Below are 27734 nucleotides of genomic sequence, written 5' to 3'. Positions count from 1 at the left end.
GAGCCTCGGAAAGGCCTGTCCCACACCTGCACTTTCTTTCTCTACAAGACACATGGGTCGCTCCTGTCCACACATCTGAGAACACTGTACACAAATCTCTCCTGGGCACCCTCAAACCCCACCCCACCCCACCCCGCCTCACAGGCGCGCGCCTCAAAACCCCCTTCCCGTCTCACACGCGCTCCTCAACACACGCGTCCTACAAGCCCCTTGCACCGCAAGCGCCCCACGGTTTCCTGTGAGGGCTGCGCTCCCCGAACTCGCGCGGCTCCCCACGTTCCCGCGTGTCCCCCACCGCCCAGTGCCGCGCCTCCCCCCTCCGCGGCGCCTGCTCTCACCGATCACCTCCTGCAGCTCGTAATCGTCCCTGTTGATGGACCAAGGCAGGGCACTCGAGTCCTCGGACATGACGGCGGCAGCGGCTCGCGGTCCTCCCTCAAACTCGCTGACCTCGCTCGTCTCCTCGCCGCGCGTCTCCCCACCCCCACCAGCCGCCGCCGCGCCCCCACCAATCGTCTCTCAACAGCCACGGGTCGGACGGCGCCCGGGCGCGGGGTCACCGCGCTGCAGAGCGGCGGGGGCTCGGAGCTCCGGCGGACCTCGCCTCTTGCTCCTCTGTGTCCGGCACTGCCCAGCCCAGCCCACGTCCTGTCCTCGGCCTCCGCAGCACCAGCGAAAGAAGCTTCGCCTGGGCCCGGCCCCTCAGTCCCGCCCTCACCCCAGCCCCACGCACGGGCCAAACTTTCCCTTCTCCCTCCACCTGCCGACACGCAGCGCGCTGACGTCACCGCGCCGGTCACGCCCCACCTCGGCCCCGCCTCCGGCCGCCATATCCAGTGTGGCTGACTATAAAGTGAGCGAGCTAGAAACCCGAAAAGGTGGGATTTGGCGGTGGAAGGGAAGAAATGCTTAGGAAGGGCTTCATCAAAGGCATCGAAAGGCCGTAAGAGAGCCTAAAGTAGCACAGAGGCAGTAGCCACACTAAGCATGGCGACGAAAGGGCAGCCAAGTAGAAAGGCAGAGCCTCTTCTAGCGCCTGGGGCACGTTGCTGTCTCCGTCGTCGCATTCATTGGTTTGTTTGAGAAGGAATCAGAAAAGCAATGGGTGTGGGTGGATGTCAGTCATAAATTGGTCCCGCCTCCAGGCTCTCTGAGCGCTTGTCTGTGTTAGGGTTGCAACCCTTCAAGAGCCCCATTACCCTGCTCGTCTTACCCCTTCCTCGGTTCCTCTGAAGTGACGTCACGGCGTAACCGTCACACCCTCGAGACGTGCTAAGGGCTCCACAGGGTGTGGAGAAGCCCTGAGGGAGCGGCTGGGTGGGGTAGCATTCGGGTGTGGCCCACTGCCAACTAGGATAAAAGGCTTTGGGCCACCGGACGGAGTGAAACTAGGAGTTTGCCTGGTGACGTTCTCTCAAGGCGGACGTTCTTCTAACGCTTGTCGCGGTGCTGTCTCCCGCAGTTCCCTCCTGCATTGGGCGGAGACGGGGTTGTGTCTGTTCGCAGCTTTAGCTCAAATAAGCACCTGCCTTGGGGGCTTTGTTTTTTGCCCCCTGACAGGGCTTGGGCATACAAGTGAGACCTACCCACGAGTTTGGGGGTCGACTCACGGGCCTTGACTTCTGTCACCCCTTGCCCCCACCACTGAACTTCAGTTTTCTCCGTTTGACCACGTTAGGGCCGTTGGAGAAATTAGCGAGCTGAAGGCTGAACACACTTGGTAAATTGGATTTTAAAAAGTAAAGAGCAGCAGGGATAGGGCTAGGTGTGAAACTGTCTTTTAGGTTGGACACCTTTCAGTGCAATGGTAGTCATAAGGAGGAGACCTTGGGCCGGATACGTTGGCTCACACTTGTAATCCCAGCACTTTGGGAGGCTGAGGCGGGTGGATCACCCTAGGTCAGGAGTTCAAGACTAGCCTGGCCAACATGGTGAAACCCCGTCTCTACTAAAAATACAAACAATTAGCTGGGCGTGGTGGTGGGCGCCTGTAATCCCAGCTACTTGGGAGGCTGAGGCAGGAGAATTGCTTTAACCCGGGAGGTGGGGGTTTCAGTGAGGAAGAGACCGTCGCCAAAGCCCGGCTGACACGAAACAGGGACCCCTTTTAGGGCCTGTAGGCCCCTAACCATGGGAATAAATGAAAATCTTGAGTTTCTTCAAGAGAAACTCTAGGCACTTAGTCCTTGAAAAGTTAATAAGCTGCTTGATAAGCAAGAAGGTGGTAGTAACTTAAAACAACAGCCAAAGACGCTAAAATAACGGCATGTTTGGTTCCCTATAAAAACTAAAGATAACATCAACACATGTCCATGAGTTGTTTTTTAGAAACCCAGCCCCCCACCAAATGGATCTGCTGGCACATAGACCTCAGAGAAGGGGGAGCTGAGGACTGAACTGTGGCTGCTGGTTTTGTTGTTGTTGTTTCTCTAAGTTTCTTCTTCCTGAAGAAGGTCATGCCCACAAGCCGCAGCTAAAATTCTTTTCTGTTGATCCAAAATTTTTAGAACAAAGCTTCACCTCCTGAACCAGTCGCAAGTCAGAAAATCTTCGAATCCACTTATGACCTGTGAGCTCCTGCTTGGAGATGTCCTGCCTTTTTAGGTCAAACCAATGTATAACCTCTGTGTATTGATTTATGACTTTAATTGTAACTTCTGCTTTTCTGAAAATATCCCTATCTTTAGAAATCCTTTCCTGCAGCCGGGCGTGGTGGCTCACGCCTGTAATCCTAACACTTTAGGAGGCTGAGGCGGGTGGATTGCCTAAGCTCCAGAGTTCGAGACCCCGTCTCTACTAAAAAAATACAAAAAATTTGCTGAGCTTGTCAGTGTGCGCCTGTAGTCCCAGCTATTCAGGAGGTGAGGCAGGACAATGGCTTGAACCCAGGAGGCAGAAGTTGCAATGAGCTGAGATTGCACCATTGCACTCCAGCCTGGGCAACTGAGCGAGACTCCATCTCCAAAGGAAAAAGAAAATCCTTTCCTGCAGGCCGTGGAAGTTCAGGTCTTAATGAGCTAAGCCAGTTCTCTCCTTTCTTGGTACCCTGCCTTTCTACTGAAGCAAAACCTCTGTGTGGCTATCTGGTGTTGCTGCACTGGGCAAGGAGAGCTTGGTTTGGTTCGGAAACACCGGCAAGCACCGGAAGGTCTGTGCCGAGCTCTGTGCGGGAGGTGCACTGACCGTGAAACCAGTCAACTAGAAGCTACCAGCAGGTTTCCACTTGGTTGGTAGGATTGGAGAACATTTCATGAAGAAAGTAACATTTGTATCAGACCTTGCAAAGTTAACATGATTTCAACAGGTGGACATTGAGAGGACGGAATAGTCCAGGCACAGCAAAGGTGCCACCATTCCAGAAAGCATAGCACAGGCCTTGCTGTAGGTGGTTTCAGCCGTTACTACTTACACTTTCTCTACCCTATGTCCTGCCTTTTTCTTTCTGCAGGGAGGAGAGGGATGGGATCGACGTATCCGAAAGGAGCTAAATCTGATGGTGAGTATTAGCCTCAAGGTTTGTACCAATAGAAAGGTCTATAAACCAGAAATTCTTAACTCGGGGTTGTTGAGCTGTGTGACCCATGGACAGACTTCAGATTGTGTGTTTGTTTGCCCCCAGGCACAGTGGCTTACACCTGTAATCCCAGCATTTTGGGAGGCCCAGGTGGGTAGATTACCTGAGGTCAGGAGTTTGGGACTAGCCTGGCCAACATGGTGAAATCCCATCTCTACTAAAAATACAAAACTTAGCCAGGCATGGTGGCGGGTGCCTGTAATCCCAGGAACTCAGGAGGCTGAGGTAGGAGAATCTCTTGAACGCAGGAGGCAGAGGCTGCAGTGAGCCAAGATTGTGCCACTGCACTCCAACCTTGGTGACAGAGAGTGAAACTTCATCTCAGAAAAGAAAAAAAGAAATTATATATATAATAGGATGTACTTCAGGGAGAGATTTTGGCAACCTTCCTCCTTTCTTCTCCTTCCCCAGTGAATAGGAGCTACTAATCTAATAGTGAAAATTCAAGATGTTAATTGGCTCATTTCTTGGTAGGCAGGGTCACCAGTGGATTCTGTTCTGCCTCCTCCACACATGTAGCTTGATGGATTTGTTGAGCCAGAACCTGCTCTGCAAAGCCACTCATTTCATTTCTCCTGTCTCCTTGATTTTTTCTATGTAGCCTGATAGAGGTTAGGATCCTGTGATTTGAATGAGCAAGGAATTGATGGCTCTTTGAGGCCAGAAATCCAAACCTCAACCCCATTCTCAGCCTATAGAGTATCTTCCACGTGAAAGAGAATATTGTCATAAACACCAAGTATACAGTGGTGACCAAAGCAGACTCAATTTCTGTTTTCAGGAAACAGTCCGATAGAAAACAGTAAGCAGCTAAGCAAATCATGTAGGAAAAGGCATGTATACTGTGACAGAGAATAGTTAGGAAGCCAGCCATGTGGTAAGCACCTTAAGCAACACAGGTTTGGACTGTGAGGTCTGCTCATAATAATGCATGGATTTTCTTCTGTTTCTGCCACTCCTGAGACAGCAAGACCAACCAGCCACTCCTTTTCCTCCTTGTCCTCAGCCTACTCAATGTGAACACAGTGAGAAGCCCTTTATGATGATCCCCTTCCACCTAATGAATAGTAAATATATTTTCTCTTCCTTAGATTTTTTAAAAAATTTTATTTTCTGTAGCTTTATTGTAGAAGTACAGTATATAATACATATAACTACAAAATATGTGTTAATCTACTTTATGTTATCAGTAAGACTTCAATCAATCATAGGCTATTAGTTATTCAGTTTTGGGAGAACCGAAGTTATATACGGATTTTTGACTGTGTAGGTGATTAGTAACCCTAACGTCCTCATTGTTCAAGGGTCAGTTGTATTTTAAACAGGGTACAGTGGGGATTTGGGGCACTTTTGAAGCTTTTAATACTTTTATTCCTATTATATTATGATGCTGCTTCTTGTATATTGCTCTCTCAGTAGTCTTCAGGGAATGGGGGAAGAGGGAAGGTAGGATGATTCTGGAACCGTGACCCTTTTATCAGAATTTCACCAGATCCTAGCTAGGTTTCTTGGAAGTATGGCATATTTTCCTAAGGAGAGGGACCTTGTTTTCCCTTACATTTTCAAAAAGAGCCTGTGTCTTAGTTTGGGTTTCCCCACTATCATGCTCTGAGACCAGGAATTGGGTACGAATAGTTCGTTTAGGCGACTCCAAGAGGGCCAGGTGCGGCGGCTCATGCCTGTAATCCCAGCACTTTGGGAGGCCAAGGTGGGCAGATCACAAAGTCAGGAGTTCAAGACCAGCCTGGCCAACATGGTGAAACCCTGTTCCTACTAAAAATACAAAAAAAAAAAAAAAAATTAGCTGGGCGTGGTGGCAGGTGCCTGTAATCCCAGCTACTCAGGAGGCTGAGGCAGGAGAATCGCTTGAACCCGGGAGGCAGAGGTTGCAGTGAGCCGAGACTGAGCCACTGCACTCCAGTTGGGCAACAGAGTGAGGCTGTATCAAAAACAAAGAAGGCGGCTCCAAGAGGCGACTTCACTTTTGAAGGAGTGGAGAAGTAAGACAGGAAAGGAAGGACAGTCATTAAGGGTGCATTAATGAGGGGTCACTGTCTGGGCAACCAGGCTTAATCCTGCTGTGAGTCATCTGGGAAACTATGGAACACACTTCAGAATTGTCTCACTAAGAGGCAAGGAAGCTGAGCTATTCTCCCACCAGCTCCCTTCCTCTTTAGGGTATTAACACTCCTGCACCTCAACCCAGCTCAGTGCTTGGAAAAGCACGCTCCAAAGGTAGGAGAATGCATTCATGTAGACACAGGCAGTCTTGCTCTTGTTTGAGAACTCTCTAAAAGCAAACTCCAGAGTAGGCCCAAAGGTTATAAGCACAGTATAGACAGCATCTGCTACTGTGCATAAACCCAAAAGTTGAGACTCACTGTCTGAAATGAGAAATGTGGAACAAAAGTATATTCATGTTTCTCCTTCTTACTTTATTACCATTAAGCAACATACTTGCATAGGGCTTTGCTTTTAGTGCCTGCAGAATAGAGGGAAAAAAGACTGATTTCAAGACTAGTGAGGCCTTGAAGTGGGGAATTATAGTTGTAACAATTCAAGTTTTATAGGCTCCTTTGATTAAAAAACTACTTTTGAAGTCTAAAAATTAATGTGTTCTCTATATGAGAAACCTGAATATAAAGAAAAGCACAACCTTATATCTCTGACCTGAGCTGATTTTCTCAGCAATTTCGTGTCAGTACCAGGACCGATTATAGACTGCTAGAATTTATTTCCTCCCATCTATCTCTTATCACATGTCACACTTCACATGATGGGAGGGTGGGAGGGTGACAATGACCAAACCCCCTTCGGTGTGCTTTTCACTTCGTGCCTGGAGTAGTACCCTGCAGAGGCATGCATTCAGGCGCAGTGTTGATTAAACAGATGGAGTGTGAGAGTAGAGGAGACGTGATTGAGCTAGGAGTCTGGAGCCTGGTGAGAAACTGACAGCTTGGCAATCCCAGGAAATGAAGGTCTAAAGTGACGGGCCCTCAAGGCCTGCAAGAAATGCATATGTATAAATGTTATTGTAAGAAAAAAAAGTCTGTCCGTGCAGGAGGTACAGTCTCAGCATGAAGCTGGATTCTGAGCCGAAAGGAGCTTCAGGTTCTCCCAGGCTGGCACCATGCCAACTAGATGAGCTCAAGCTGAATTAAGCAAAAGACGGGAAATACCTGACTGGGGTGGAGCAGGTTCCTAAGTGCCTGCAGCGTTTCAAACACTCTCAAAGGTTTAATATGTCTGAACACCCAGTTCATGAGGAAGTTTATTGTGTCATTATTGTAATAGAGAAAATTTAGAAACAGCCTATGTGTTCTTTGATAGAGGACTGGTAATTGCTTGTGTATATTATGTGGAACATCTCAGAACACATAAGACACTTTCTGTGTTAACGTAATTGATACCAGCTGAAGTAACAACCTAAAAATCTGGGTGACTTAACCCAAAAGCTTTTTTCTCATACACATAAAGTCCAGTGCAGAGGTCTCTGGTCCCTCTCCTTCAAGAGGAGAATGAGACATTTTGGCTGTCTCCATCTTGTAGCACCACCATCCTCTGGGGCCTTCTTGGAGTCTTTGCTGTATCCTCTGCCTTCAGCCAGCCAGTCAGTTGAGAGACAGAACACCACGAAATGGGCCAAGGCTTAGCTCTGTCTGTTCCCTCTTCCCATGTTGTGTTGGTCAGACCGAGTCATCTGACTTCAACCTAACTCTAGGAAACTGAGAAACAGCTTCTGTGTGCTCAGGACGAAGAAACAGATGGCATTGGTGAGCATCTAGCCAATTTCTACACAAATGCTTGTTTTGGCTACCTCCAGGCCAAGAGTAATGACTTGTTGAGGAAAAGGAGTGGGAGGGATATACACTTTTTTACATTTTGGATGGTATAAGTCCATGTTACTTGTTCAAAAAAATTAATTAATTGAGAAAGTGTGGACTGCTAAAATTATGGTTCATCCATACTATGAAACATTACACAACAATTAGAAAGAATGAAGTAAGCAGGGCACAGTGGCTCACACCCGTAATCCTAGCACTTTGGGAGGCTGAGGCAAGCAGATCGCTGGAGCCTAGGAGTTCAAGACCAGCCTGGGCAACATGGCAAAACCCTGTCTCTACAAAAAATACCAGTGTTAGCCGGGCATGGTAGTGTGCATCTGTGGTCCCAGCTACTTGGGAGGCTGAGGTGAGAGGATCACTTGAGCCTGGGAGGTCATGGCTGCAGTGAGCCATGATTATGCCATTGCAGTATAGGCTGGACAACAGAGTGAGAACTGTCTCGAAAACAAAGAAAGAATGAATGAAATAGATCTGTGCCTACAGAAATAGGGGGATCTATATTAAGGTAAATAAGCAACTGTAAAGTAAATTCAATTTCTAACTGTATGTAAGTATATACAGTAAGTTCTGGAAGGTGCATGGAGGTGCAATACACATTTGCTTTCTGTGTATTGCTTGAGCTCTTTATAAGGAGAAATAGCAAATAACACAATGTGACTTAAATTGCTGGGAACAATTCACCGAGATTGATTTCACAAAAGTATTTTGGGAGCCCCTAATCAAAAATTTAAGCTACATTAGTCAGGAAACTGCAAACTAAAACTAAAATGAGATATCACTTGACCCCTCACCAATAGGTAAAAACTAAAAAGCCGGAGAATACTAAATGTTGGCCAAGATGAGGAAAACAGAAACTCTCATCCTCTGCTAGTTGGAATGTAAATTGATGCAATGTCCCTGGAAAACAGCTTGGAATTACCTAGCAAAGTAGAACCTGTGCCTCCCCTATAGCCCAGCAATTCTACTCAACCCAAAATAAACTTTTGTACATGTAGTCCAAATAATACATACTAGATAGAACACCTACATCAGCAAGTTTTGTAATGGCTAAGTAAAGGAAACCATCCCAATAGACTGTAGAAGTATTCATACAATGGACATTACATAGCAGCAGAAATTACCTACAGCTGTGTAAAACAGATGAATCCCAAAACAGGTGGGGCACAGTGGCTCACAACTGTCATCCCAGCACTTTAGGAGGCTGAGATCAGGAGTTTGAGACAAGCCTGGACAACATGGTGAAAGCCGGTCTCTTCTAAAAATACAATTAGCCAGGCAAGGTGGCAGGCACCTGTAATCCCAAATACTGTGGAGGCTGAGGCAGGAAATTTGCTTGAACCCAGGAGGCAGAGGTTGCCGTGAGCTGAGATCACACCACAGCACTCTAGCCTGGGTGACAGAGGGAGACTGTGCCAGAAAAACAAAACAGAATAACCCCACCCCTCAACACACACAGAAAAACAATGTTGATAGAAACAAAGTAACAGAAGAATTCAGAGTATGATTGCATTCACAAAAAGATCAGAGAAATTACAATTGAGTAAACTTCTGTGTTAGATGCTTAAGAAAAGCAAGGAGAGGACTAAGACAGTTCAAGTTAGGGGACATTAGGGCCCTGGGGGGAAGGAGAAGGCTGCAGCCCAGATGGGGCAGATGGAGGACTTAAAATGATATAGGCCACGTTCTGATTCTAAACCTGGGTGAGGGGTACACACGTACTCAACTACTCATCAGTGTTCACATGCTCTTTCCAAGTTTGTTTCCAAATTTAAATTCGATTTCATATTTCAGGTAGTACCAGTGTTCATGTCACCCCCACACCAGCCCTTCCCCTTCTACTCTGAGGAGACTCCAACACGATCCACTCCCACCTGATCTCTTGTGCCTCCCTCAGTCCCTGTGCTTAGCCCATCCCTCCTTCCAGGAATGCCACTTTTCTTTGGCTCCACCTGTCCAGGTCTTACCTGCCCTGCTGGGTTCAACTGATAACCCACCCTCCCTGCTCCACCTGCACCCCCTGGAATGCTTTTTCTGAGATTGTTCCAGCCCTGAGGGCAGTTGTGTATGTTACCACCTCTCTCAGACCATTTCTGGGTACTTAGCCTGTGGTGCCATGTACCCATAGTCTTTTTGTGAATATTCTGTATTTCAAATTAGGTTGTATGTCCCCTGTGAGGAGTGGAAATACCCTATGATTAGAAAAGAAGTAAAGCATTTTTCTGGGGTTTTCATGTTTTGCCTGGCTTAAGTCCTGTCAGCACAATGACAGTCTGAAAACTTATGAAGAGCTGATTTTCTCCCCTTTTTAGGAAAATCTACAAAAAAATATGCTAGTCAACTCTCAGCCTTGGGCAGGAGTATCTCTGAGGGGCAGCTGTAATTTATAAAACATGCAAAACTATAGGTATCCATCACTATCTAAACCCAGGAACTGAATATTCATATTTATTTTCAGATAACTTGATATCTCCCACTCTCTGAACTCAGGATCTGAATAAATTCAGACAGCATGTAATAATGCTTACTTTATAACATGAATTCAGATGACAAGCCCTGACCAGCCATTAGATTTAAGTGCTCACAGTGTGCTAGGCAACACACTAAAGGACATAAAAACCTCATTTAATCAGTAAAATAGCCTTGTAAGGTTTTATGCCAGTTTTACAGATGAGAAAACTCAGAAAGGTTAAGAAACTTGCTCCAGAAATTCCTGGAAATGCTTAGCACAGTGCCTGGTTTATTTTAAGTGTTGAATAAGGGATAGGCGGTAATTATAGGTTGATGGAAATAGAATAAAGCATTACAAAGACAGAGATTGGGCAACAATGCTGAATGGTTTGAGTCAGGTCTGCTTACTCAGGAAAAACAGACATCTGCATAATGTCATTCACACCATGCCACTGCGGCATCATTGCTTGCCCATGGCACTGCCTCATTTCTTATTGCAAAATCTGATTAAGGAAACAGAAGCTTTCTATTTGATTTCCAGTGGATTGTGAAGCTTTGTTTGCCTTGTTTGCCTTTGGTACCCGACCTGAATAAGTGAATTAGAGTTCAGGGTCTACCAAAATTAGAGAGGGCTCTGCCTGTGTAAGCATTGAATTAGAATGATTAAGACATCAGGAAATGGGAATGAAAGTGCCCTTTAGTCTCAATCAAATGCAATGCACAAATATTTATGAATGATTCTCCATGTGCACAGCTGTGAGCAATCTACCTGAGGAGGAGATCATCTTCCAATGTTCAAAGGGGCCTGGGCCCCAGAATTGGCACTATTTTCCTGGTGAATGGCAGTGGACCCCATCCAGCAGGCAGTGAAGACATTATCCTCCTATGATGGGTCACCTGGTCTCTCTTAGGTAAATGCTAATTCAGTTAGCTCTGCCGTGTCTAGTTGGGCATGAGTGTAATACAGTTCCACATTGACCCTTTACATAGAATTACATTAAACTGTCCTACAGAATGCCTTGCCCATAACTTAACCCCTTCAATTCCTACATAGAAACAGAGCTTCCCTGTGACCCATGAAGGCATGGAAAGGTGTTGTAGAGGCCTGTACAGAGAGTTGAAATAAAAGCCTACAGAGGTGAGACTTTGTGGCTGAAAGAAAATGGTTGGAACTATAGACTTCAGTGCTGGATGCTGGCATCACATTCCTAAGGCCAGAAGAGGCCCGCTGCATCTCAGCAGGTGACATAGCAACTCAGGAATCAGATGAGGTCAGGCACTCCAAGGCAGAGCCAGAGGACAGTACAAGGACCTGCTTACAGAGACCCAAGGCAACCCTTTCTTTCTACCACAAGGTCACATGAGCCTTCTCTTTCCTAGACTCTCAGACACCAGCTTGGCAAGATGAAGGGAGAAGGGAAGGAGGCCTAATAAACAGCATTTGCCTAAGAGTGATCAAGTTACCCACAAAGACACCAAAGAAATCCTCTGATATATTGTTAATTGGCAAGCTAAATTTCCCCTTCCCACCCAGCAGGGCAGGGGTTCATTCAAAAGATTCAGTTATAGAAAACAAGGAAGCTACACTGCCTTCGCACCTCTATGACCCTTTACATAGAATTGTAGGATGAGTAAATGTGCTTACCTATTCTAATGATTTTTATGCTTTAAATTACAGAGCAGACATATGAATTGTTCAGTTACAGCCAGCCCTTCAGTGAAGCTGGATACACCCACACAGTTGACAGTAGAGCAGGAAAGAGGGCCCTTGTGACAGGAGCAGTAGTGACTCAGGGCAGATTATGGATGGGCCCAGTGTTCAACAGCAAAGTGGGCAGGACCCACAGCAGAACAGGAAGCAGACTCTCAGTGGCCATGGAGGGGCTGGGATGCAGGAGCACTGTGAGGGGCTTGCAGCAAACCCATTTGTCTCGGTTGCTAGTGGCAGAAAACCCAAACTAGGATGCCAGCATTCCTGCTGTAACAATGGCCAGATAGAAATGCGTTTCACTCTGGCTGGGTGTGGTGGCTCATGCCTATAATCCCAGCATTTTGGGAGGCCCAGGTGGGTGGATTGTTTGAGCTCAGGAGTTCAAGACCAGCCTGGCCAACATGGTGAAACCCTGTCTCTACTAAAAATGCAAAAATTAGCCAGGCGTGGTGGTATGTGCCTGTAATCCCAGCTATTCGGGGAGGCTGAGGCAGAGGAATCACATGAACCCGGGATGTGGAGGTTGCAGTGAGTTGAGATTGCACCACTGCACACCAGCCTGAGTGACAGAGTGGAACCCTGTCTCAAAAAAAAAAGAAAAAAAAAAAAAGGAAAGGGAAGAAATCTATTTTGCTCTGACATAAAAGTCTGAATGTAAGCAGCCCTGACTGATACTTCAACTCTGTAGTGTCAGGGACCCAGGCTCTAACCATCTGATGTGTGCCATCCTCAACATGCAGTTTCCAGCTCCCACAACCACACCCACATTTCTGCAGCATGAGATGGGTAGATTTTGAAAATAGAGGGCACACACCTTTCTGCTGAGGTTACAAACTAAGAGTTGAACATATCACTTCCTCTTACATTCCATTCCTCATAACTTAATCACATCACTGTACAGAGGGCATTGGTTAGTTATTGCCACAAAGATGCTGTGTGGACAACCACAAAATATCAGTGGCACATAAAATTAAGCATTTACTTCTTGTTCCAGTGTCTACAGATCAGCTGACCTATGTTGAACTCAGCTGGGCTTGGCTTCAGGCTACTCCCGATACCAATTACTATGCTAGTCAGGTCCTAACAGGAAACAAATGGCACCTCAAAATGGACAATTTGAGGACAGTTTAATAAAGGAAGTTTTCTTTTCCTACTTTCTGATCTCCCACTGATGCCTCCCATTGGCCAAGACCAAGAGGTAGCCTGTGGGCAAGGGGAACCTGTCAGTATATTGGGTCACAGAGCCTGGTGCAAAGAGCGATGCAAAGGCATAGGCAGGGAAACCAAATGGAATAGTGCAGTACTCTAGAGCCAACAACCTCCAGAAGTCATATCACTCTTACGCCTACCAGAACAAGAGGACTAAGGCCAGCTAGAAGCAGAGAAGGTAGGAGAGAGAAGACTGCCTGAAAGTATCTGTAGCGTTTTGTAGAGAGGTCTAATCAGCCCTCAGCAATCCCACAAGAGAGCCAAGGGAATAAATACCCTGAATTCATTCTTTTCCTGCTCTCTGATCTCCCTACTGGTGCCTCCCATTGGCCAAGCCCAACAGGAAACCAGTGGGCAAGGGGAGCCTGTTGATGTAATCCTTGAAAGTCAGTATCTCAGGGCACAGAGCCTGGTGGAGAACAAGGGGAGATGTGGAGGAGAAGACAGATCATATCTAGCACACAACCCAAACTAGTTTAAACAGAGAATTTGCTGGCCCACATATCTGAAAATTCCAGCAATAAGGCTTGAAGCAGGGGCTCACATGATGTCATCTGTATCTGGTTTTCTCCTGTTTACGGGCTTCAAACATAAATCCTCATTCACAAATATAAATTCTGGAGCCACTTTGGAGCATGATGGCTCTCCACCCAGCAAGCTCCAAAGTGGCTCCAGAATTTAAAGCCTTTTACATTCAATCACAGTGGGAACTGCGGAAGGAATCATTGTGTCTCACTGCTTCCGGTCAAGTCACATGACATATCTGAACCAATCATAGTTCTGAGGCTTGGGTTTTGGTCTGTGTGTGGAGCTAGGACTGAGGGAAATCATGGCATGGAATCTAAATGAGGAGATGGAATGTCGATGCTGGATAGCCAAAAACACTGTTATCCTAGGTCTCTCTACCCAAATGCATGGGGCAACGCTTCTCAACCTTTCTATGTCAGTCACTTGGGGCTCCTATCAAAGTACAGTATGTGATGAATTAGGTTTGGGGTAGGACCTGAGAGTCTTCATTTCTAATAAGTGGTGTCAATATTGCTGGTCCAGGGACCACACTGAGTAGCTGTGTTCCATATACCCACAATCCAATGCGTAGTAGCCACTAGCCACATGTAGTGATTGGCACTTGAATTGTGGCTAGTCCAAATTGAGAGGTGCTAGAAGTGTAAAATATGCAGTGCCTTTTCCAGACTCAATGTGAAAACAATGTAAAGTCTCATTGATAGTGTTTTTTTTTTTTGTTTTAAGCCGGAGTTTCGCTCTTCTTACCCAGGCTGGAGTGCAATGGCGCGATCTCCGCTCACCGCAACCTCCGCCTCCTGGGTTCAAGCAACTCTCCTGCCTCAGCCTCCCGAGTAGCTGGGACTACAGGCTGTACCACCAAGCCCAGGTAATTTTTGTATTTTTACTAGAGACGGGGTTTCACCATGTTGACCAGGATGGTCTTGATCTCTTGACCTCGTGATCCACCCGCCTTGGCCTCCCAAAGTGCTGGGATAATAGGCATGAGCCACCCCCCCGGCCATTGATAGTTTTTATATATATTACATGTTGATATAATATTTTAGAGATATCGTTTTTATGTAAATGATATTTTAGATATATTTTATATATTTTAGATCCTTGGATTAAACAAAATATGTTATTGAAATTAATTTGCTTGCTTCTTACTACTTTTTTTAATGTGGCTGCTAGAAAATTTTCGATTATATATGTGGCTCAGATCATATTTCTGTTGGATAGCCCTGTTTTAGAAAGAGGTGACACTTGAAGCAGCTGAGGTTGATGTTTTTAAAACACATTCATTTTCACTTACAGATAAGCAAGCAGAAGAACCATGTTGAACCAGAGCCACATGAGACCTACCTCATATGTCCTTGGCCTAGGCCCACCCTGATGACCTTGGGGATGTGTTATTGCAAGTTGAATTAATGCATGAGTGTTTAGGACAATGGACACTGGAATGGGCCATTTGATCTGAGGAAGGAGGAAATTCTGGAGACTCCAGATTCTCCCTCCTATCCAGCAGTCACTTCATTTCTCATTTTCACTTGAATAGTTGCCTATAGCAGAAACTACCGCTGTGCTTATCAACTTCTCTAATCTATCTTGCGTATAACCCCTAAACTAATTTTCTCCATCCTCTGGTTTTAACAATTCCTTTCTAGCCGGACACAATCCATGCTCCCTGTTGCAGCCTGAGTTTCAGGGCCCCCAGTCATTCCTACGGAACTTGAAGGGTCTTGTCCTACCAGTCTGTTCCCTGCCCCTAAATATGCCTCTCACTTTCCCCTTCTGCTTAAATTATTTCCTTACTGCTTGAATCTCCTTCTCCTCTTGGTGTCTACCCTTTCACTTCTACCACCTTTCAAAGCCCCTCAAGATCATCTTTTCAAGATCTCCCACAGGTCTGAAGGACTTGAAGGACATACTGCCTTTGGCACCAGCCAGCACATCTGTTATGGAGAATTCTGTTGTCTAACTCTTGAGTTCTTCAGATCTTCTGTGTTTGTGCCTCAATTATTCCATTGGGTTTTAAGTTTCTTGAGAACATAGCCATGCCTAGCTTAGCTTTATATTCTGCTTTTCACCTGGACCAATATAATAAGTAGGTCCTCAAAAACCAAGTTGGTCAGTTTTTTCAACATTAAATGAAATGGTGATTAAAAATACATGTACTTTTATATATGCATAATAAATATATTTATCAATGATCGCTTTTATTTATTTATTTATTTATTTATTTTTAAAGATGGGATTTCACCATGTTGGTCAGGCTGGTCTTGAACTCCCAACCTCAGGTGATTCACCCGCCTTGGCCTCCAAAGTGCTTGGATTACAGTCGTGAGCAACGGCGCCCAGCCTGTGATCACTTTTATAATGAAAAATATTCTTCTTAAAAATCAAGATGTACCCCCAAACCTAAAATGCAATTAAAAAAAAAATCAAGATGGAAAATTAAGCTTTGGTCATTGCATAAGCACCCAGAGGCTTTTGTTTCTACTTTATGCATATATTTAATTAAAATAATTAAATTACATTTATATTATTAATATAAAATATTAATATAAAATATTAGCAAACTTCAGTATCAATAAGTTTACCTCTGACTGGGCACAGTGGTTCATGCCTATAATCCCAGCAACACTTTGGGAGGCTGAGGCAGGTGGATCACCTGAGCCCAGGAGTTTGACACCAGCATGGGAGACATAGTGAAACTCTGTCTCTACAAAAAGAAAAAGTAGCCTAATGTGGTGGTGTGCACCTGTAATCTCAGCTACTCAGGTTGCTGAACTAGGGGGATTACTTGAGCTCAGGAGGCAGAGGTTGCAGTTTCAGTGAGCTGTGATCATGCCAATGCACTCCAGCCAGGGCACCAGAGTGAGACCCCATCTCAAAAAAAAATTTACTTACATATTTACTTATTAATTAATAAATGTAATGTTAATACAATATTAAGCTATATGAATTACATTAAATTAAAATTTGAATTTTTATCTTGAAATAATTATAGATTTACAGGAAGTTACAAAAATAATACAGGGAGGTTCCCATACCCTCAGTACAATTTCCCACAGTGAATACATCTTACGTAACTATAGTGCAATATTAAAAGCAACAACTTGACATTGGTATAACGTGTGTACAGTTCTGTGCCATTTTATCACATGTATAGATTTGTGTAACCACCACCAAAATCAAGATACAGAGCTACTGTACTGCAACATCTTAAAACTCTGCCTCTTTGTGGTCACACCCACTCCTCTCCCTCACCACCCCAAAACTCTGGCAGCCACTGATCTGTTCTGCAGCTCTATAATTTGGGCACTTCCAAATGAAATTAGAATTTCATTTTGATTTATTTATAGTGTTTGAGAGCATCTGTTTGAACAGATTTTTTTAGTAGGCGCTCCAGGTGTAACATTATACATATGTTGACTTATCACAGTTCTACTTGTGTCAACATTTTATCAGTTTCAGTGAAGTAGAGAGGTCTTCCCTTGCTCTAAGTGCCTTGACTCTTCCCTCATTTATAACTGTCTCAAATATTTCCTGTACATAACTTGAAAACCACATCAGACAATGCATGGAGTGCTTAGGACAGGTAACCTGAGGAGTTTGATATTTTGAGGAAAGAGGAAATTGTGGGGATCCCAAAGTTTCTTTTCCCAGCCAGTAGTCATTTCATTTCTCTTTTTTGTTTGTGAAATTGCCTCAAGCAGAAATTACCACTGTGCTTATCAACTTCCTTAATCTATACTGCACATAACCACTAATCTTTTGCTTAAACCATCAGATGTAATTTTGACAATTTAAGAAAACCAAAGCATACTCAGTTTACTCATATTTTACTGTTTCTCTTGTTATTCTTTCTTAGTTTTCAAAGGTTTTTTTTTTCTTGTATTACTTTCTTTTTCAAAAACTTCCTTTAGCTATTCTTTCAGGGTAGGCTTGCTGTTGAATGCCAGATTCTTGTCATTTTCTTCATCTGAGGATATCTTGATTTCCTCTTCATTCCTGAAGAATGTTTACACTGGATATAGAATTTTGAGTTGACAGTTCTTTTTTTTCCAGTCTTTTAAAAACGTTGTGTCAATGTCTTCTGACCTCCATGACTTCTGATGAAAGAAATCTACTGCCATTCAAAAATTTGTTCATTATTGTAAGGCATCATTTCTCTTTGGCTAATGCAATATTTGTTTATTTAATTCTCAGAGGTTAGACTATGATGCACCTTGATGTGGATTTCTTGGGGTTTATAATGGTTGGGGTTTGCTCACCTTCTTGGCTCTATAGGTTTATGAGGGTTTTTTATTTTTTTTGCCTTATTAGGCAAAGTTTTAACCGTATTTATATGAATACGTTTTTAGCTCCAATTTCTTTCTCATCTTCTTTTGGGACTCTGATGACATACATCATATTAGACCTTTTTTTGTTGTCTCACAAATTCTTGAGACATACTTTTTTTCCAGTCTATTCCTCTCTTTTGTTCAGATTGGGTGGTTCCTATTGGTCTCTCTTCTTTACTATCGACATCTTGCAACAGAACCCATGTCGTAAGTTTTTCTTTTTCTTTTCAGTGCTAAAATTTCAATTTAGTTATTCATATCTTCTATTTCTCTTCTGAGACTTTAAAAAAATTGTTTCGAGCATGTCCACAATTACTTATTGAAGCATCTTTGCACTGGCTGCTTTAAAATTCTTGTCAGATAATTTTAACATCTGTGCCATTTTGGGGTTAGCATCTGTTGATTGTCTTTTCTTGCTCTAGTTGAAATTTCCCTAGTTCTTGGTACGATGAGTAATTTACAACCATGGACATTTTGGACGCTATGTTATAAGGGTGGTCTCATTTAGAACTTCTATTTTAGTTAGCCTTCTTTGACATCAAAACAATGCTGTCTGGTAGAGGTAGAAGTGCAGGTTTCTCTATTGACATCCCAGGGTAGAAGTGAGGGAGAGCAAGAGAGACAGTGCCTACTTACTGCTGGGTCAGGGTGAGAGTGCAGGCTGCCCACTAAGCCTCCCCTGATAGGGAGAAAGGGTGCCTTGTTACTGCTCCCCATCTGGTCTCCACTGACATGATAGAGGACATTATGCTGGGCAGTGGTGAAAGTCTTGACTCTCTACCAGACCCCTTCCGACACCCAAGCAAGTGGGAGTGGAAGATTAGGTTCCCATTTGGCCTTTGCTGGCAGAGTGTAGGTAATATGACAATTTTTCTGTGGTTTAGCTGGAGTGGTTATTTTCTGCAAATTTTCTTTCATGCGAGACTGTCCCTTTCTGGTCCTTTGGCTAGTAAGAGCAGGTTTTCCTTTTTTCCCTTTACCCATACTCATTAGTTTATAGGTTTCTGCCTTCTCCATACTCAGTCTGAGATCTATTAGGCATAGGCAAAAAGAAAACCCTAGGCCAATGCCATGCCATTTCACAGATCTTGAGGTCCCTAACATTCTATCTTCTTGCCACCTCTCAGAGTCTCCTTATATTTGTGTTTTATATAATGTCCAGGGTGTTTGGCCGTATTTCGCAGAGGGAATAAGGAGAAGTGTTTTCACTCTATATTGTCTCAGAACCAGCCATCCCCAAGGGCATTTAAAACATTTCTTCTGCGTCATCTGGCAAAAAGCAGCCAGTGGGGACAATATTCCCCTAAACTGATGGTGCACCCCCTCATCTCTGCATCTTCCATGCTTACCAGCCCAATGTTCTGCTCTGTGATTTTTTTTTTTTTGAGACAGATTCTTGCTCTATTAGCGCAGTGACATGATCTCTAAAACCTCCGCCTCCCAGGTGCAAGCGATTCTCCTACCTCAGCCTTCCAAGTAGCTGGGCTTACAGGAATGCACTACCACACCTAGCTAATTTTTGTATTTTTTGTAGAGACAGGGTTTCTCCATGTGTGCCAAGCTGGTCTTGAACTCCTGACCTCAAATGATCCACCCACCTTGGCCTCTCAAAGTGCTGGGATTACAGGCATGAGCCACTGTGCCCAGCCTGTCTTATTTCACTTAGCATAATATCATCAAGGTTCATCGATATTGCAGCATGCATCAAAATGTCTTTCATTTTTAAGGCTAAATAATATTCTGTTGTACATGTATACCACATTTCATTGATCCATTCAACTGCTGATAGATGTTGGTTTGGGCCAGGCACGGTGGCTCAGACCTGTCATTCTAGCACTTTGGGAAGCCGAGGTGGGTGGATTACCTGAGGTTGGGAGTTCAAGACCAGCCTGACCAACATGGAGAAACCCCGTCTCTACTAAAAATACAAAATTAGCTGAGTGTGCTGATGTATGCCTGTAATCCCAGCTACTTGGGAGGCTGAGGTAGGAGAATTTCTTGAACCTGGGAGGTGGAGGTTGCACTGAGTCGAGATCACACCATTGCAACCCAGCCTGGGCAACAAGAGCAAAACTCTGTCTCAAAAAAAAAAAAAAAAAAAGAAAAGATAGATGTTGGCTTGGTTACACCTTTTGTCTATTGTGAATAATGCTGCTACAAACATGGGTCTACAAACGTGTCTTCAAGACTCTGCTTTCAGTTCTTTGGGGTATATACTCCTAAGTGGAATTGGTAGACGTATGGTAATTCTGTTTGTAAGTTTTTGAGGAGTTGCCATACTGTTTACTATAGCAGCTATACCATTTTATATTCCAATCAAAAGTGTACAAAGGTTCTGATTTCTCCACATCTTCATGAATGCTTGTTATATTGTGTGGTGTTTTCTTTTGATCATAGCCATCCTAATGGGTAAGATGTGGTATCTATCTCATGGTGGTTCTGATTTGCATTTCCATAATTAGTGATATTGAGCATAGTTTTATGTGCATATTGACCATTTATATATCTTTTACTTTTTGCTTGTTTCATTTCTTTTTTTTTTTTTAGGCAGGGCCTCATTCTACTGCCCAAGCTATAGTGCAGTGGTGCAGTCTTGGCTCATGGCAACCTTTATCTCCTAGGCGATCTTCTCACCTCAACCTCCTGAGTGTCTGGGACTACAGGTACATGCCACTATGCCTGGCTAATTTTTGTATTTTTTGTAGAGACAGGGTTTTGCCGTATAGCCCAGACTGGTCTGTAATTCCTGGGCTCGAGCAATCCACCCACCTCAGCCTCCCAAAGTACTGAGATTATAGACATGAACCACCACACCAGGCCCTCGTCTGTATATCTTCTTTGGAGAAACATGTGTACAGTCTTTCGCCCATTTTTGAGTCAGGTTGTTTGTTTCTTTTGTTGAGTTGTTAGAGTTTTTTATGTATTCCAAATATTAACCCCTTATATGAGGGGTTATATAGCCCTATATTATATTATTACCCAATTATGTATTTATATATATTTGGGGTTAACCTTATATAAGGGTTAATATTTGGAAAATATATATAAATACAGTAGCTTTTGTCTCATGGTCTATCTGCTGCCATGTCCTGGCTCCTGAGCCACCTGGATGCTGTAGTCTCCCCAGCCTTGCCCTTATGTAAGGTTAATTAACCCCTTATATAAGGTTAATATTTGGAAAATATATATAAATAAGTAATTGGGTCATAATATAAATTTGGAATATATATAAATATATAGTTGGGTCATAATATAAATATGAGCCAATATTGTCTTTTTACAATTGGTCTGTTTGAAACAGCATCCAGCAAAGTCATACTATATTAGTACATTTGATTGTTACGACCCAAGTCTTATCTAATCTAGAGGAAATTCCTATCCCTAATTTTCTCCCTGGACATTGACTTGTGGCAGAATACAGGTCCATCATCATGCAGAATCGCAGTTTTGAATTTCAACTTTGCTGCTCTCCAAAGTTTCCTGCTTTGCCTTTGATAATTTTAGCAGGTTTTCTGTGGGTAACACCCCTTAGGGCACTGAGGAAGGAGAACTGTGCAGACCCCAGGCATAGTTAGTGCCTGAAACATAACTCACTGCTTACTATATCTAGCATATATATATAATCATACTTAGTCCCATATAATCTTTCTATATAATCATATAGGTATTGTAGTCAGAGCTGAACTGACACATTTAGTGCTGATTTACATAATCCTTCCATATAACTTTACAGTAGTTTGTAGTAGGAGGAATGCCTAGAGCAGTCACAGAACAGAAGCAGTACATGGGAAAACAGCCAGGCCAGGACAAGAACCAAAGACCCAGGCCATGGCTTCCCTGTCTGAAAGGACGTACTCCATATGGCAGGCTTGGAGCAAGAGCCTCTCCTCCTGATAAAGAAGTTGTAGTGCCTTGCATCCAGTTCCTGTGGAAAGTAGGCCTCAGGCCTGAGATCCTGGAAATAACCGAGGGAGAAGAACTCCTCTGGTGTGACCAGGCATGGAGGCTGTACACCCTGTCAGTCTTTTCTCACTTCTGTGCTAGCTCAAATCATCCTCCCATAAATATCTTAAGAGAGGAGCACAAGTCTGTCAGCTCCCACTGCATTGGCTTACAGTATCCTTCTATTGGAAATCCTTTGAAGTCTCCAGCCCCCAGATAAGAAGTGTTGTGCATGACACCTGTTGCACACAGCCCACCTCCTTGCCTCAGTGACCTAATGGGGGTGAACTCCTTTTCTGTACCGAACCCTCTACTACTGCACACAGCATGGCCCCCTACTGTGCATGGCCCACCTCTCTGCCCAGGTGACATAATGAGGTGGCCCCCTCACTTGTGACTCATGTGATTATGTATGCCCTATTATTAAGCCTGTAGATGATGACCTCACTGACGACCCTGCCCCCTGCTTGTACCTAAGAAATACAGACACTTCTGGGCATTCAGAGCTCTCACTGATCTCCACTCACAGGTTGCGTGGCCCCCAAAGTCCAGCGGCTCTTCACCAGTTCTTCAGTGTCCTGTCTCTTTACTTCCCAGATCCTGCACCTCAGCACAGCATAAGGGACACCCCACGACCCTATGGGGCCCAACAGCCCCACAATTTTCTTTACTGAAAAAGGAAAGTTTCTCTTTTAAATGCTCCTAGGAGACTAAAACTGAAAATGAGAAGAGGAAGTTTTATCTACATTTGGGAACCCAGCTAATGGGAAGGCAGACACTGGAGACAGGGAGGTATGAGGAGTGTGAAGCTCAGATGGGGTGGGGAGAGCACATTTGGGTCAACAGCCTGGCCTGAGAGAAGAGAGTCTTATCCCACAAGGGGACCAGCCCAGTACTGTGTCCCTAGCCATGGGCGGCACAGGACAGATCTGGGGGGCACTGCCAGGGCCACAGTGTGGCTCTCTTCCTGGAGAGAAAGCTTCAGCCTCAGGTGTTCTCTGAGTACACAGGGCCTTCCCAGGGGTCCCTGAGGGCACAGGGGCAAGGCTGGGGAGACTACAGCATCCAGGTGGCTCAGCAGCCAGGACATGGCAGCAGATAGACCACTGAGACGAAAGCTACTGTCACTGACAATGTCTGAGCGCTCTAAAATGTCACTAGAGTTTCTCTCTGGGATTATTATGGGTGAGTTTTTTTTCTTTATATTTTCCAAATTCTCTTGAACAGTAAAAAAAGCAATACATTTTCTTTAAAAATAGATCAGTACCTTTAGGATTAACATAGATATGCCCAAAGAAGATCATTAGGAATAACAGCACAATCTCAGTGGCTGGAGTGTGGGGTCCTCCAGACTCTCTCTGGAGCCTGGATCAGCCCTGGGCTAGGACCCAGAGGCAGTCTCCCGAATATCTGTAGCTGAGGGCAGTATTCCTGGTTCTGCGTGCAACCCTGCTGAGGACTGAACCATTGAGGAGGGGCCCAGCTTTCAGGAAGCCCCTGCCAAATACGCTGGAACCCACCCAGTAGACCAGATTCTCTTACCCACATTACTGTTTCCAGACCTCTTCCACTCATACACACAAACGTTCCCAAGGTCGAATGTTCTTTATTATAAACCAGGATACAGGATATATTCCAGGATACAGGAAGAATAGCAAATATAGGCTTTTCTCAGATATCTTTGAAATTATTATAATGCATATAAAACATGTAGAAGATACTTCTAGAGATCACTTTAAAATGCCCAGTATTAAAGGGGGACAGGTGCACGGCAGCTAAACGCTTCAGCAAGATCATGCAGAGGGGCCTCCAGTCCCTCCCAAGACACTGAGAAAAGGCACCTTGCTCCAGCCTGGCTGGAAGTGGAGCAGAGATGCATTTTCTATTTGATTTAGGGTCCTAAGGTCTGCCCTGGGGCACAGACACCTAAGACTATGACACCTTCTCCCCAAAGGAGAGTTTGAGGGTAATGTACAAATCGCTCTGGGGGGTTGAGAGAGAGAGAGAGAGACAGGACAGCTGTGTCTGTATATTGTTCTGTGAGTTTAAGCATCTCTCCTTCTCTCTCTGTGCTTCATTAAAGGTATAAATACTGGTACACTGGGTCCTTTGGTCTCACTGAGTAGGGACACAAGAGAAAAGGAATATAAGAGTGCCCCATTTTTGTTCAGGGACATGGTTAGGCTCCCTCAGTGGTGGGACTTTCCCACCTAGCTGTTCCTGGGACCTGTACCTAGAGGAACATGCATGTGCAGGTGCCTGTGTATGTGAGAGTATGTGTCTGTATATACATGTGTGTGTCCGTGTGTGAGTTTGTGCCTGTGTACCCATAAGCTTTGGGGCAGGTGGTCTTGTATGATCGCTGTTTGTAAACAAACAACTTTGTAAGGCAATCAAGGTACGAAGTTGGTGGGAAAGCTCTCTGTGGGTGGTGCAGTGGGGAAGGCTCCCTGCTCATATCATTACAGAGACTCATCCCCAGAACTCATACTTGATGGATATGCCAGAGGCCAGGATCCCTTCTCATGCCAGGTGTAGCTGAGGGCATGACCACAGGCATCTTGCCAGGTAGAAATGAAAAGCAGCTCGGGCTACTCAGGCCAGTCTCTCGAGGACTTGCTGCTGCTGAAAGTTGGGCAGAAGCTGGGAGGTGTCAAAGATGCAGATAAGAGGTGGACTCATTAGGAAATAAGCTTCAAGGTGGGATCCCTTTGTGCTGGGCCACCCTGCTTCCCCACCTGCCCTGTGAGGAAGGAGGCAGTGGAACAGGAAGCGAGCAAAGAGGCACTGAAGCATCAGTAGGCATCATTGTGGAAGCAGCTGCCCCAGCAGTGTCATGGTCCCAGCAGTGGCCAGCAGGTAGTCCAGCAAAAGCCAGCTCTCCCTCAGCCAAGATTGGTCACCCCCAGGAGATCCAGAGCTATGCTTCACCATTTCCTACAGGGATTTAAACACAACTACTCTCTGTTCTCCCCATCCTACTGTTCAGGTGGGTAAACTGAAACTGAAGGTATATGAATAGCTCGGAGCTGGCTCTGCTAGTCCCAGCTGGTCCTGTTCCATACTGTCCTGGATGGTAAGCCAGCAAGTGGACAAGCCACTCACAGCCACTGGTTCCATGCAGGACATAAAATGTGATGTCCAGCTGTGACAGATGTGTCTGTGGAGTTGGCATCTCTAGGAATTGAGAGGCAAATAAAGCACAGATTCCTCCTACAACCAGAGGAGGCAGGGCAGAAGTGCATGGACAGGCAGACAGATACACACACACCCAGAGTCCCAGAGCAGTCGTCAGGGCAGGGACAGGGCCTTGGCAAGGCGAGTCCAGAACCAAGATTTGGTGCAGGGATTGGTGTAGTCGCAGACGGTGATGAACCTCAGGATGCTGGGGAACTCTTTGTTCATTGCCTTGTACTTGATGGGGATCAGTCGCTTCTGATGGGCACCTGTAAGAAAAGGGGTACCATGCTGGCATCAGGCCCTTGCCCCATGGTGGGACAGGCCCCGTCTTCAACCCAGGGGTTAACAACAGCCATCCCCCATCTAAGCAGCCCTGGCACACATTCACTCACACATAAAGACACACATGCACATGAGCTCAGGTGTAGAGGTCTTCAGGAGTTCTTTGGTACTGTATCTGCATTGGGGAGGGAAGGCTGACAATCCAGAGACCCCACCTACTCACTCCTTCATTTTCTGGCCAGACTAGGGTTGAGCTTACCTGGAGAGAGGCTGAGTGCAAATTTGGTCTGGAAGTCACATTCCTTGCTCTGCAGGTAATCATCAGAGACAACCACCACCATCCGGCGGCACCTAGGGGAGAGTGGGTAGGCTGCAGGTCCTGTGGCAACTTAGTCCAGCATACCGCCTGGGAATAGCTTCAGGAGGGGCCCGCTGTGCCCAGGCTGGACAGTGCACAGCTAGGAGGAGATGCCCAGCATCTGGACCCCTGACAGGGCTTCATGCACCCACTCACCCACCCACCCTTGACCTTAGCCAACCTCTTCTCGATGAGCTCACTAGCAATAGACCAGACACAGGTGCCAGGCAGGACATCGCGGTCAGACACACATAACTTCAGTCGATAGTTTGTCTGTTCCAGTTGCCGGATCATCTCCTGCACAAACTGGATGTCGCTGGGGCAATAGCAGATGAAGGCATCGAAACGCTCAGGCATTTGCCCTGGGTGCAGAGCACAGGGTGGTAGTCAGAGCTCCATGGGAAGGCTTGGAAGGGGTCCAGCCAAGAGTCCCCTGCCTAGGCAACCCTGGGCCTTACACCCTTCCCAAGATGATACTCCTCAGAGAAAGTTTCCTTCCCAGGAGAGGAAAGATTACTGCAACGTCCACCTCTCAGCTTCAAGCGATTCTCCTGCCTCAGCCTCCCTAGTGGCTGGGATTACAGGTGTGAGCTACTACACCCAGCTAATTTTTATATTTTTAGTAGAGACCATGTTGCCCAGGTTGGTCTTGAACTCCCAACCTCAGATGATCCACCCACCTTGGCCTCCCAAAGTGTTAGGATTACAGGCATGAGCCACCACACCCGTGAAGATGGGTATCATTTCATGAGAGTCTCACAGCAACCCAGAGGTAGGACTATTATCTCCATTTCTGAGGTGAGGAAACTGAGACTCAGAAAGATTACGTGACTTGCCCAAGGTCCCACAGCCCATCTGTTTCCAACACCCATGCTCTTAACACCACACTGTCCTATTCCACCTGTCCCATGGGAACAGTATTGGACCCTTACCCAGGGGGTCGTCAAGTGTGGTGATGCCCGCCAGCTCTGTTGTCCGTGGGACACTGCTGTCAACAGAGGCCACCTGTAACGGCTTCTCAGCCTCCTCCTGCTGCTGCTTCAAGATATACTTTTGGCAATCCTCCTCTGTGGGGAAGAGACAGGGTATGGCAGGCTCCCCAGGAGTGCCTACCTCTCTACCCACAGTCAGTATCCAGCCCCTGCCCACCTCCTCTGGCAGGGTTGTTCTACAGGGCTTCCCCAGCCCACTGGTGCCATCAGCAGCTCAACAGCTCTGAGAAGTTGAGCTCCCACTGGCTCTAACTGACCCAAAGGGATGTTAGTGGTGTTTTGTCTTTCTGGAAGGCCATCAAGGTCAGGTTTATATCTCTGTCCCTTCCTAGGGATCCTAAGAATGGTACCAAGGTAGGTCTGCTTCTTCTGGGATCCAGGGAACATGTGAGCAAGGGGCTGAGCATGCCAGAAAGGCTGGGGAGACTGACCCACTGGTTATGGTACAGTGAGGGCAGAGATTCCAACCCGGCAAGGTATGCCTGCCTGTGGGAGGGTGTACCCAACGCCTATGCGTGTATATTATGTAAGTGCCAGTGAGCAGCAGGAAGGGCTGCACTTCCCCAGGACTTGAGGTATCTAAGACAGTCCACTGTCAGTCCCCGGCCTGTCCTGTTGCTCTACTTGAAACAGCCCAGACGCCCCCACAGAAGCCTGATTGTGACTCCTGGCCCTACCTGAAAGCCTCTGTCTAAGCTGCTTCCTTCCCATCTCTGCCTCTCCGGACTTTTCTCCAGTCCCTAGCAGGTCCCGGTTGTTAAGAAGGAACTGCACCCGCATAGTTCTCCCTCTGCAGGCTTCTCCAGGCCCCCGAGGGGCGAAACGCGGTCTCTTCAGGGGAGACAGGATGCTGAGGCCGCGGAAAGTCAGCCTCCTCACCCCCCAGGTATGAGGCCAGGAAGGGGACGTCCTCACCAATGCTGGGTCCCAGCTCCAGCAGCACGTCGTCGCGGCCCAGCTTGGTGAGCAGCTCCAGCAGTCGGCCTACTGAGGCACCGGGGCGTCCCTGCCAGGCGTCCAGCAGCCTGCCCGTGGGGTCGGCGTGCGATTCCAGCTGCCGGATCTCCAAGTACTCAAAGTCCATTTCCTCCGCCAGCACGGTCCAGTCGGCTGCCACCTGCGTCCGCACGTTCAAGAACAGCGACAGGCGGCGCCGCACTCGCATGTTGAGAGCAGCCAGGGGCAGGGAGGATGTGGAGGATACCGGGGTCACAGACCCCGCGCCGGGACCTTCTGCAGCCATGGCGGGCTGTCCTGGAGCCTCGGCGCGGACGGGTCGCGTTGTCTGCCAGCGCTTCCTCTTTCTCCTACGGCTCCCGCCCCGCCCCGCGGGCTTTCGC

General features: G+C 46.1%; 3 protein-coding genes across 28 annotated transcripts in view; 1 reads left to right on the top strand and 2 right to left on the bottom strand.

Moving 5' to 3' along the window:
• The window catches only part of OXSR1 (oxidative stress responsive kinase 1), a 98922-nt gene extending 98150 nt beyond the window's left edge, over positions 1-772 (bottom strand). For all 3 annotated transcript variants that reach the window (XM_078354652.1, XM_002759735.6, XM_035278516.3), the window contains exon 1: positions 339-772. Coding sequence is in view for 1 of the 3 variants with exons in the window: in XM_002759735.6 (XP_002759781.3) it covers positions 339-408 (70 nt within the window). In the remaining 2 variants the exon portion in view is untranslated. The remainder of the gene's footprint in view (positions 1-338) is intronic.
• LOC103788910 (uncharacterized) lies at positions 285-27331 on the top strand. 23 transcript variants are annotated; one of them, XR_013528750.1, is made up of 5 exons: positions 285-878; positions 3449-3496; positions 14039-14180; positions 20188-20303; positions 27191-27318. XR_013528750.1 is itself a non-coding variant. In XM_054247221.2 (5 exons), the coding sequence occupies exons 1-5, from the start codon at positions 374-376 to the stop codon at positions 27246-27248; spliced, it is 819 nt and encodes a 272-aa protein (XP_054103196.2). In that variant the 5' UTR covers positions 285-373; the 3' UTR covers positions 27249-27331. The 23 variants fall into 23 exon arrangements, 14 of the variants coding, with proteins under 14 accessions (XP_054103196.2, XP_054103197.2, XP_054103198.2 ...); XR_013528752.1 differs by lacking the exon at positions 27191-27318 and adding an exon at positions 22112-22229 and having other exon boundaries at positions 14064-14180; positions 20262-20303; XR_013528751.1 differs by lacking the exon at positions 27191-27318 and adding an exon at positions 22112-22229 and having other exon boundaries at positions 14064-14180.
• Positions 23169-27705, bottom strand: MYD88 (MYD88 innate immune signal transduction adaptor). Of its 2 annotated transcripts, none has more exons than XM_002759734.7 (5): positions 27310-27705; positions 26335-26469; positions 25584-25764; positions 25304-25395; positions 23169-25028 (listed from the first exon to the last, which is right to left on the bottom strand). In XM_002759734.7, exons 1-5 carry the CDS (start codon positions 27635-27637, stop codon positions 24874-24876), a joined length of 891 nt encoding a protein of 296 aa, XP_002759780.1. In that variant the 5' UTR covers positions 27638-27705; the 3' UTR covers positions 23169-24873. The 2 variants fall into 2 exon arrangements, with proteins under 2 accessions (XP_002759780.1, XP_054103205.1); XM_054247230.2 differs by having other exon boundaries at positions 25603-25764.
• Positions 27706-27734: the final 29 nt, after the last annotated feature.

Source organism: Callithrix jacchus, chromosome 17 (assembly GCF_049354715.1).
Source record: "Callithrix jacchus isolate 240 chromosome 17, calJac240_pri, whole genome shotgun sequence".
NCBI classification, from domain to species: domain Eukaryota; kingdom Metazoa; phylum Chordata; class Mammalia; order Primates; family Cebidae; genus Callithrix; species Callithrix jacchus.
The sequence above is the reverse complement of the archived record's forward strand: the minus strand, read 5'-3'. Positions and strand labels throughout refer to the sequence as shown.

Excerpts from the sequence above, each read along its gene's own strand:
- LOC103788910 (XM_054247218.2), top strand. The coding sequence starts at position 374 with ATGGACCAAGGCAGGGCACTCGAGTCCTCGGACATGACGGCGGCAGCG. Across the intron at positions 14,181-20,187 it reads GGCTGTACCACCAAGCCCAG|GCAGGGCCTCATTCTACTGC; the intron begins GTAATTTTTGTA and ends TTTTTTTTTTAG. Across the intron at positions 20,304-22,111 it reads CTGAGTGTCTGGGACTACAG|GTTGCGTGGCCCCCAAAGTC; the intron begins GTACATGCCACT and ends CTCCACTCACAG.
- MYD88 (XM_002759734.7), bottom strand. The coding sequence starts at position 27,637 with ATGGCTGCAGAAGGTCCCGGCGCGGGGTCTGTGACCCCGGTATCCTCC. Across the intron at positions 26,470-27,309 it reads GGAGCTGGGACCCAGCATTG|AGGAGGATTGCCAAAAGTAT; the intron begins GTGAGGACGTCC and ends TCTTCCCCACAG. Across the intron at positions 25,765-26,334 it reads CACACTTGACGACCCCCTGG|GGCAAATGCCTGAGCGTTTC; the intron begins GTAAGGGTCCAA and ends CTCTGCACCCAG.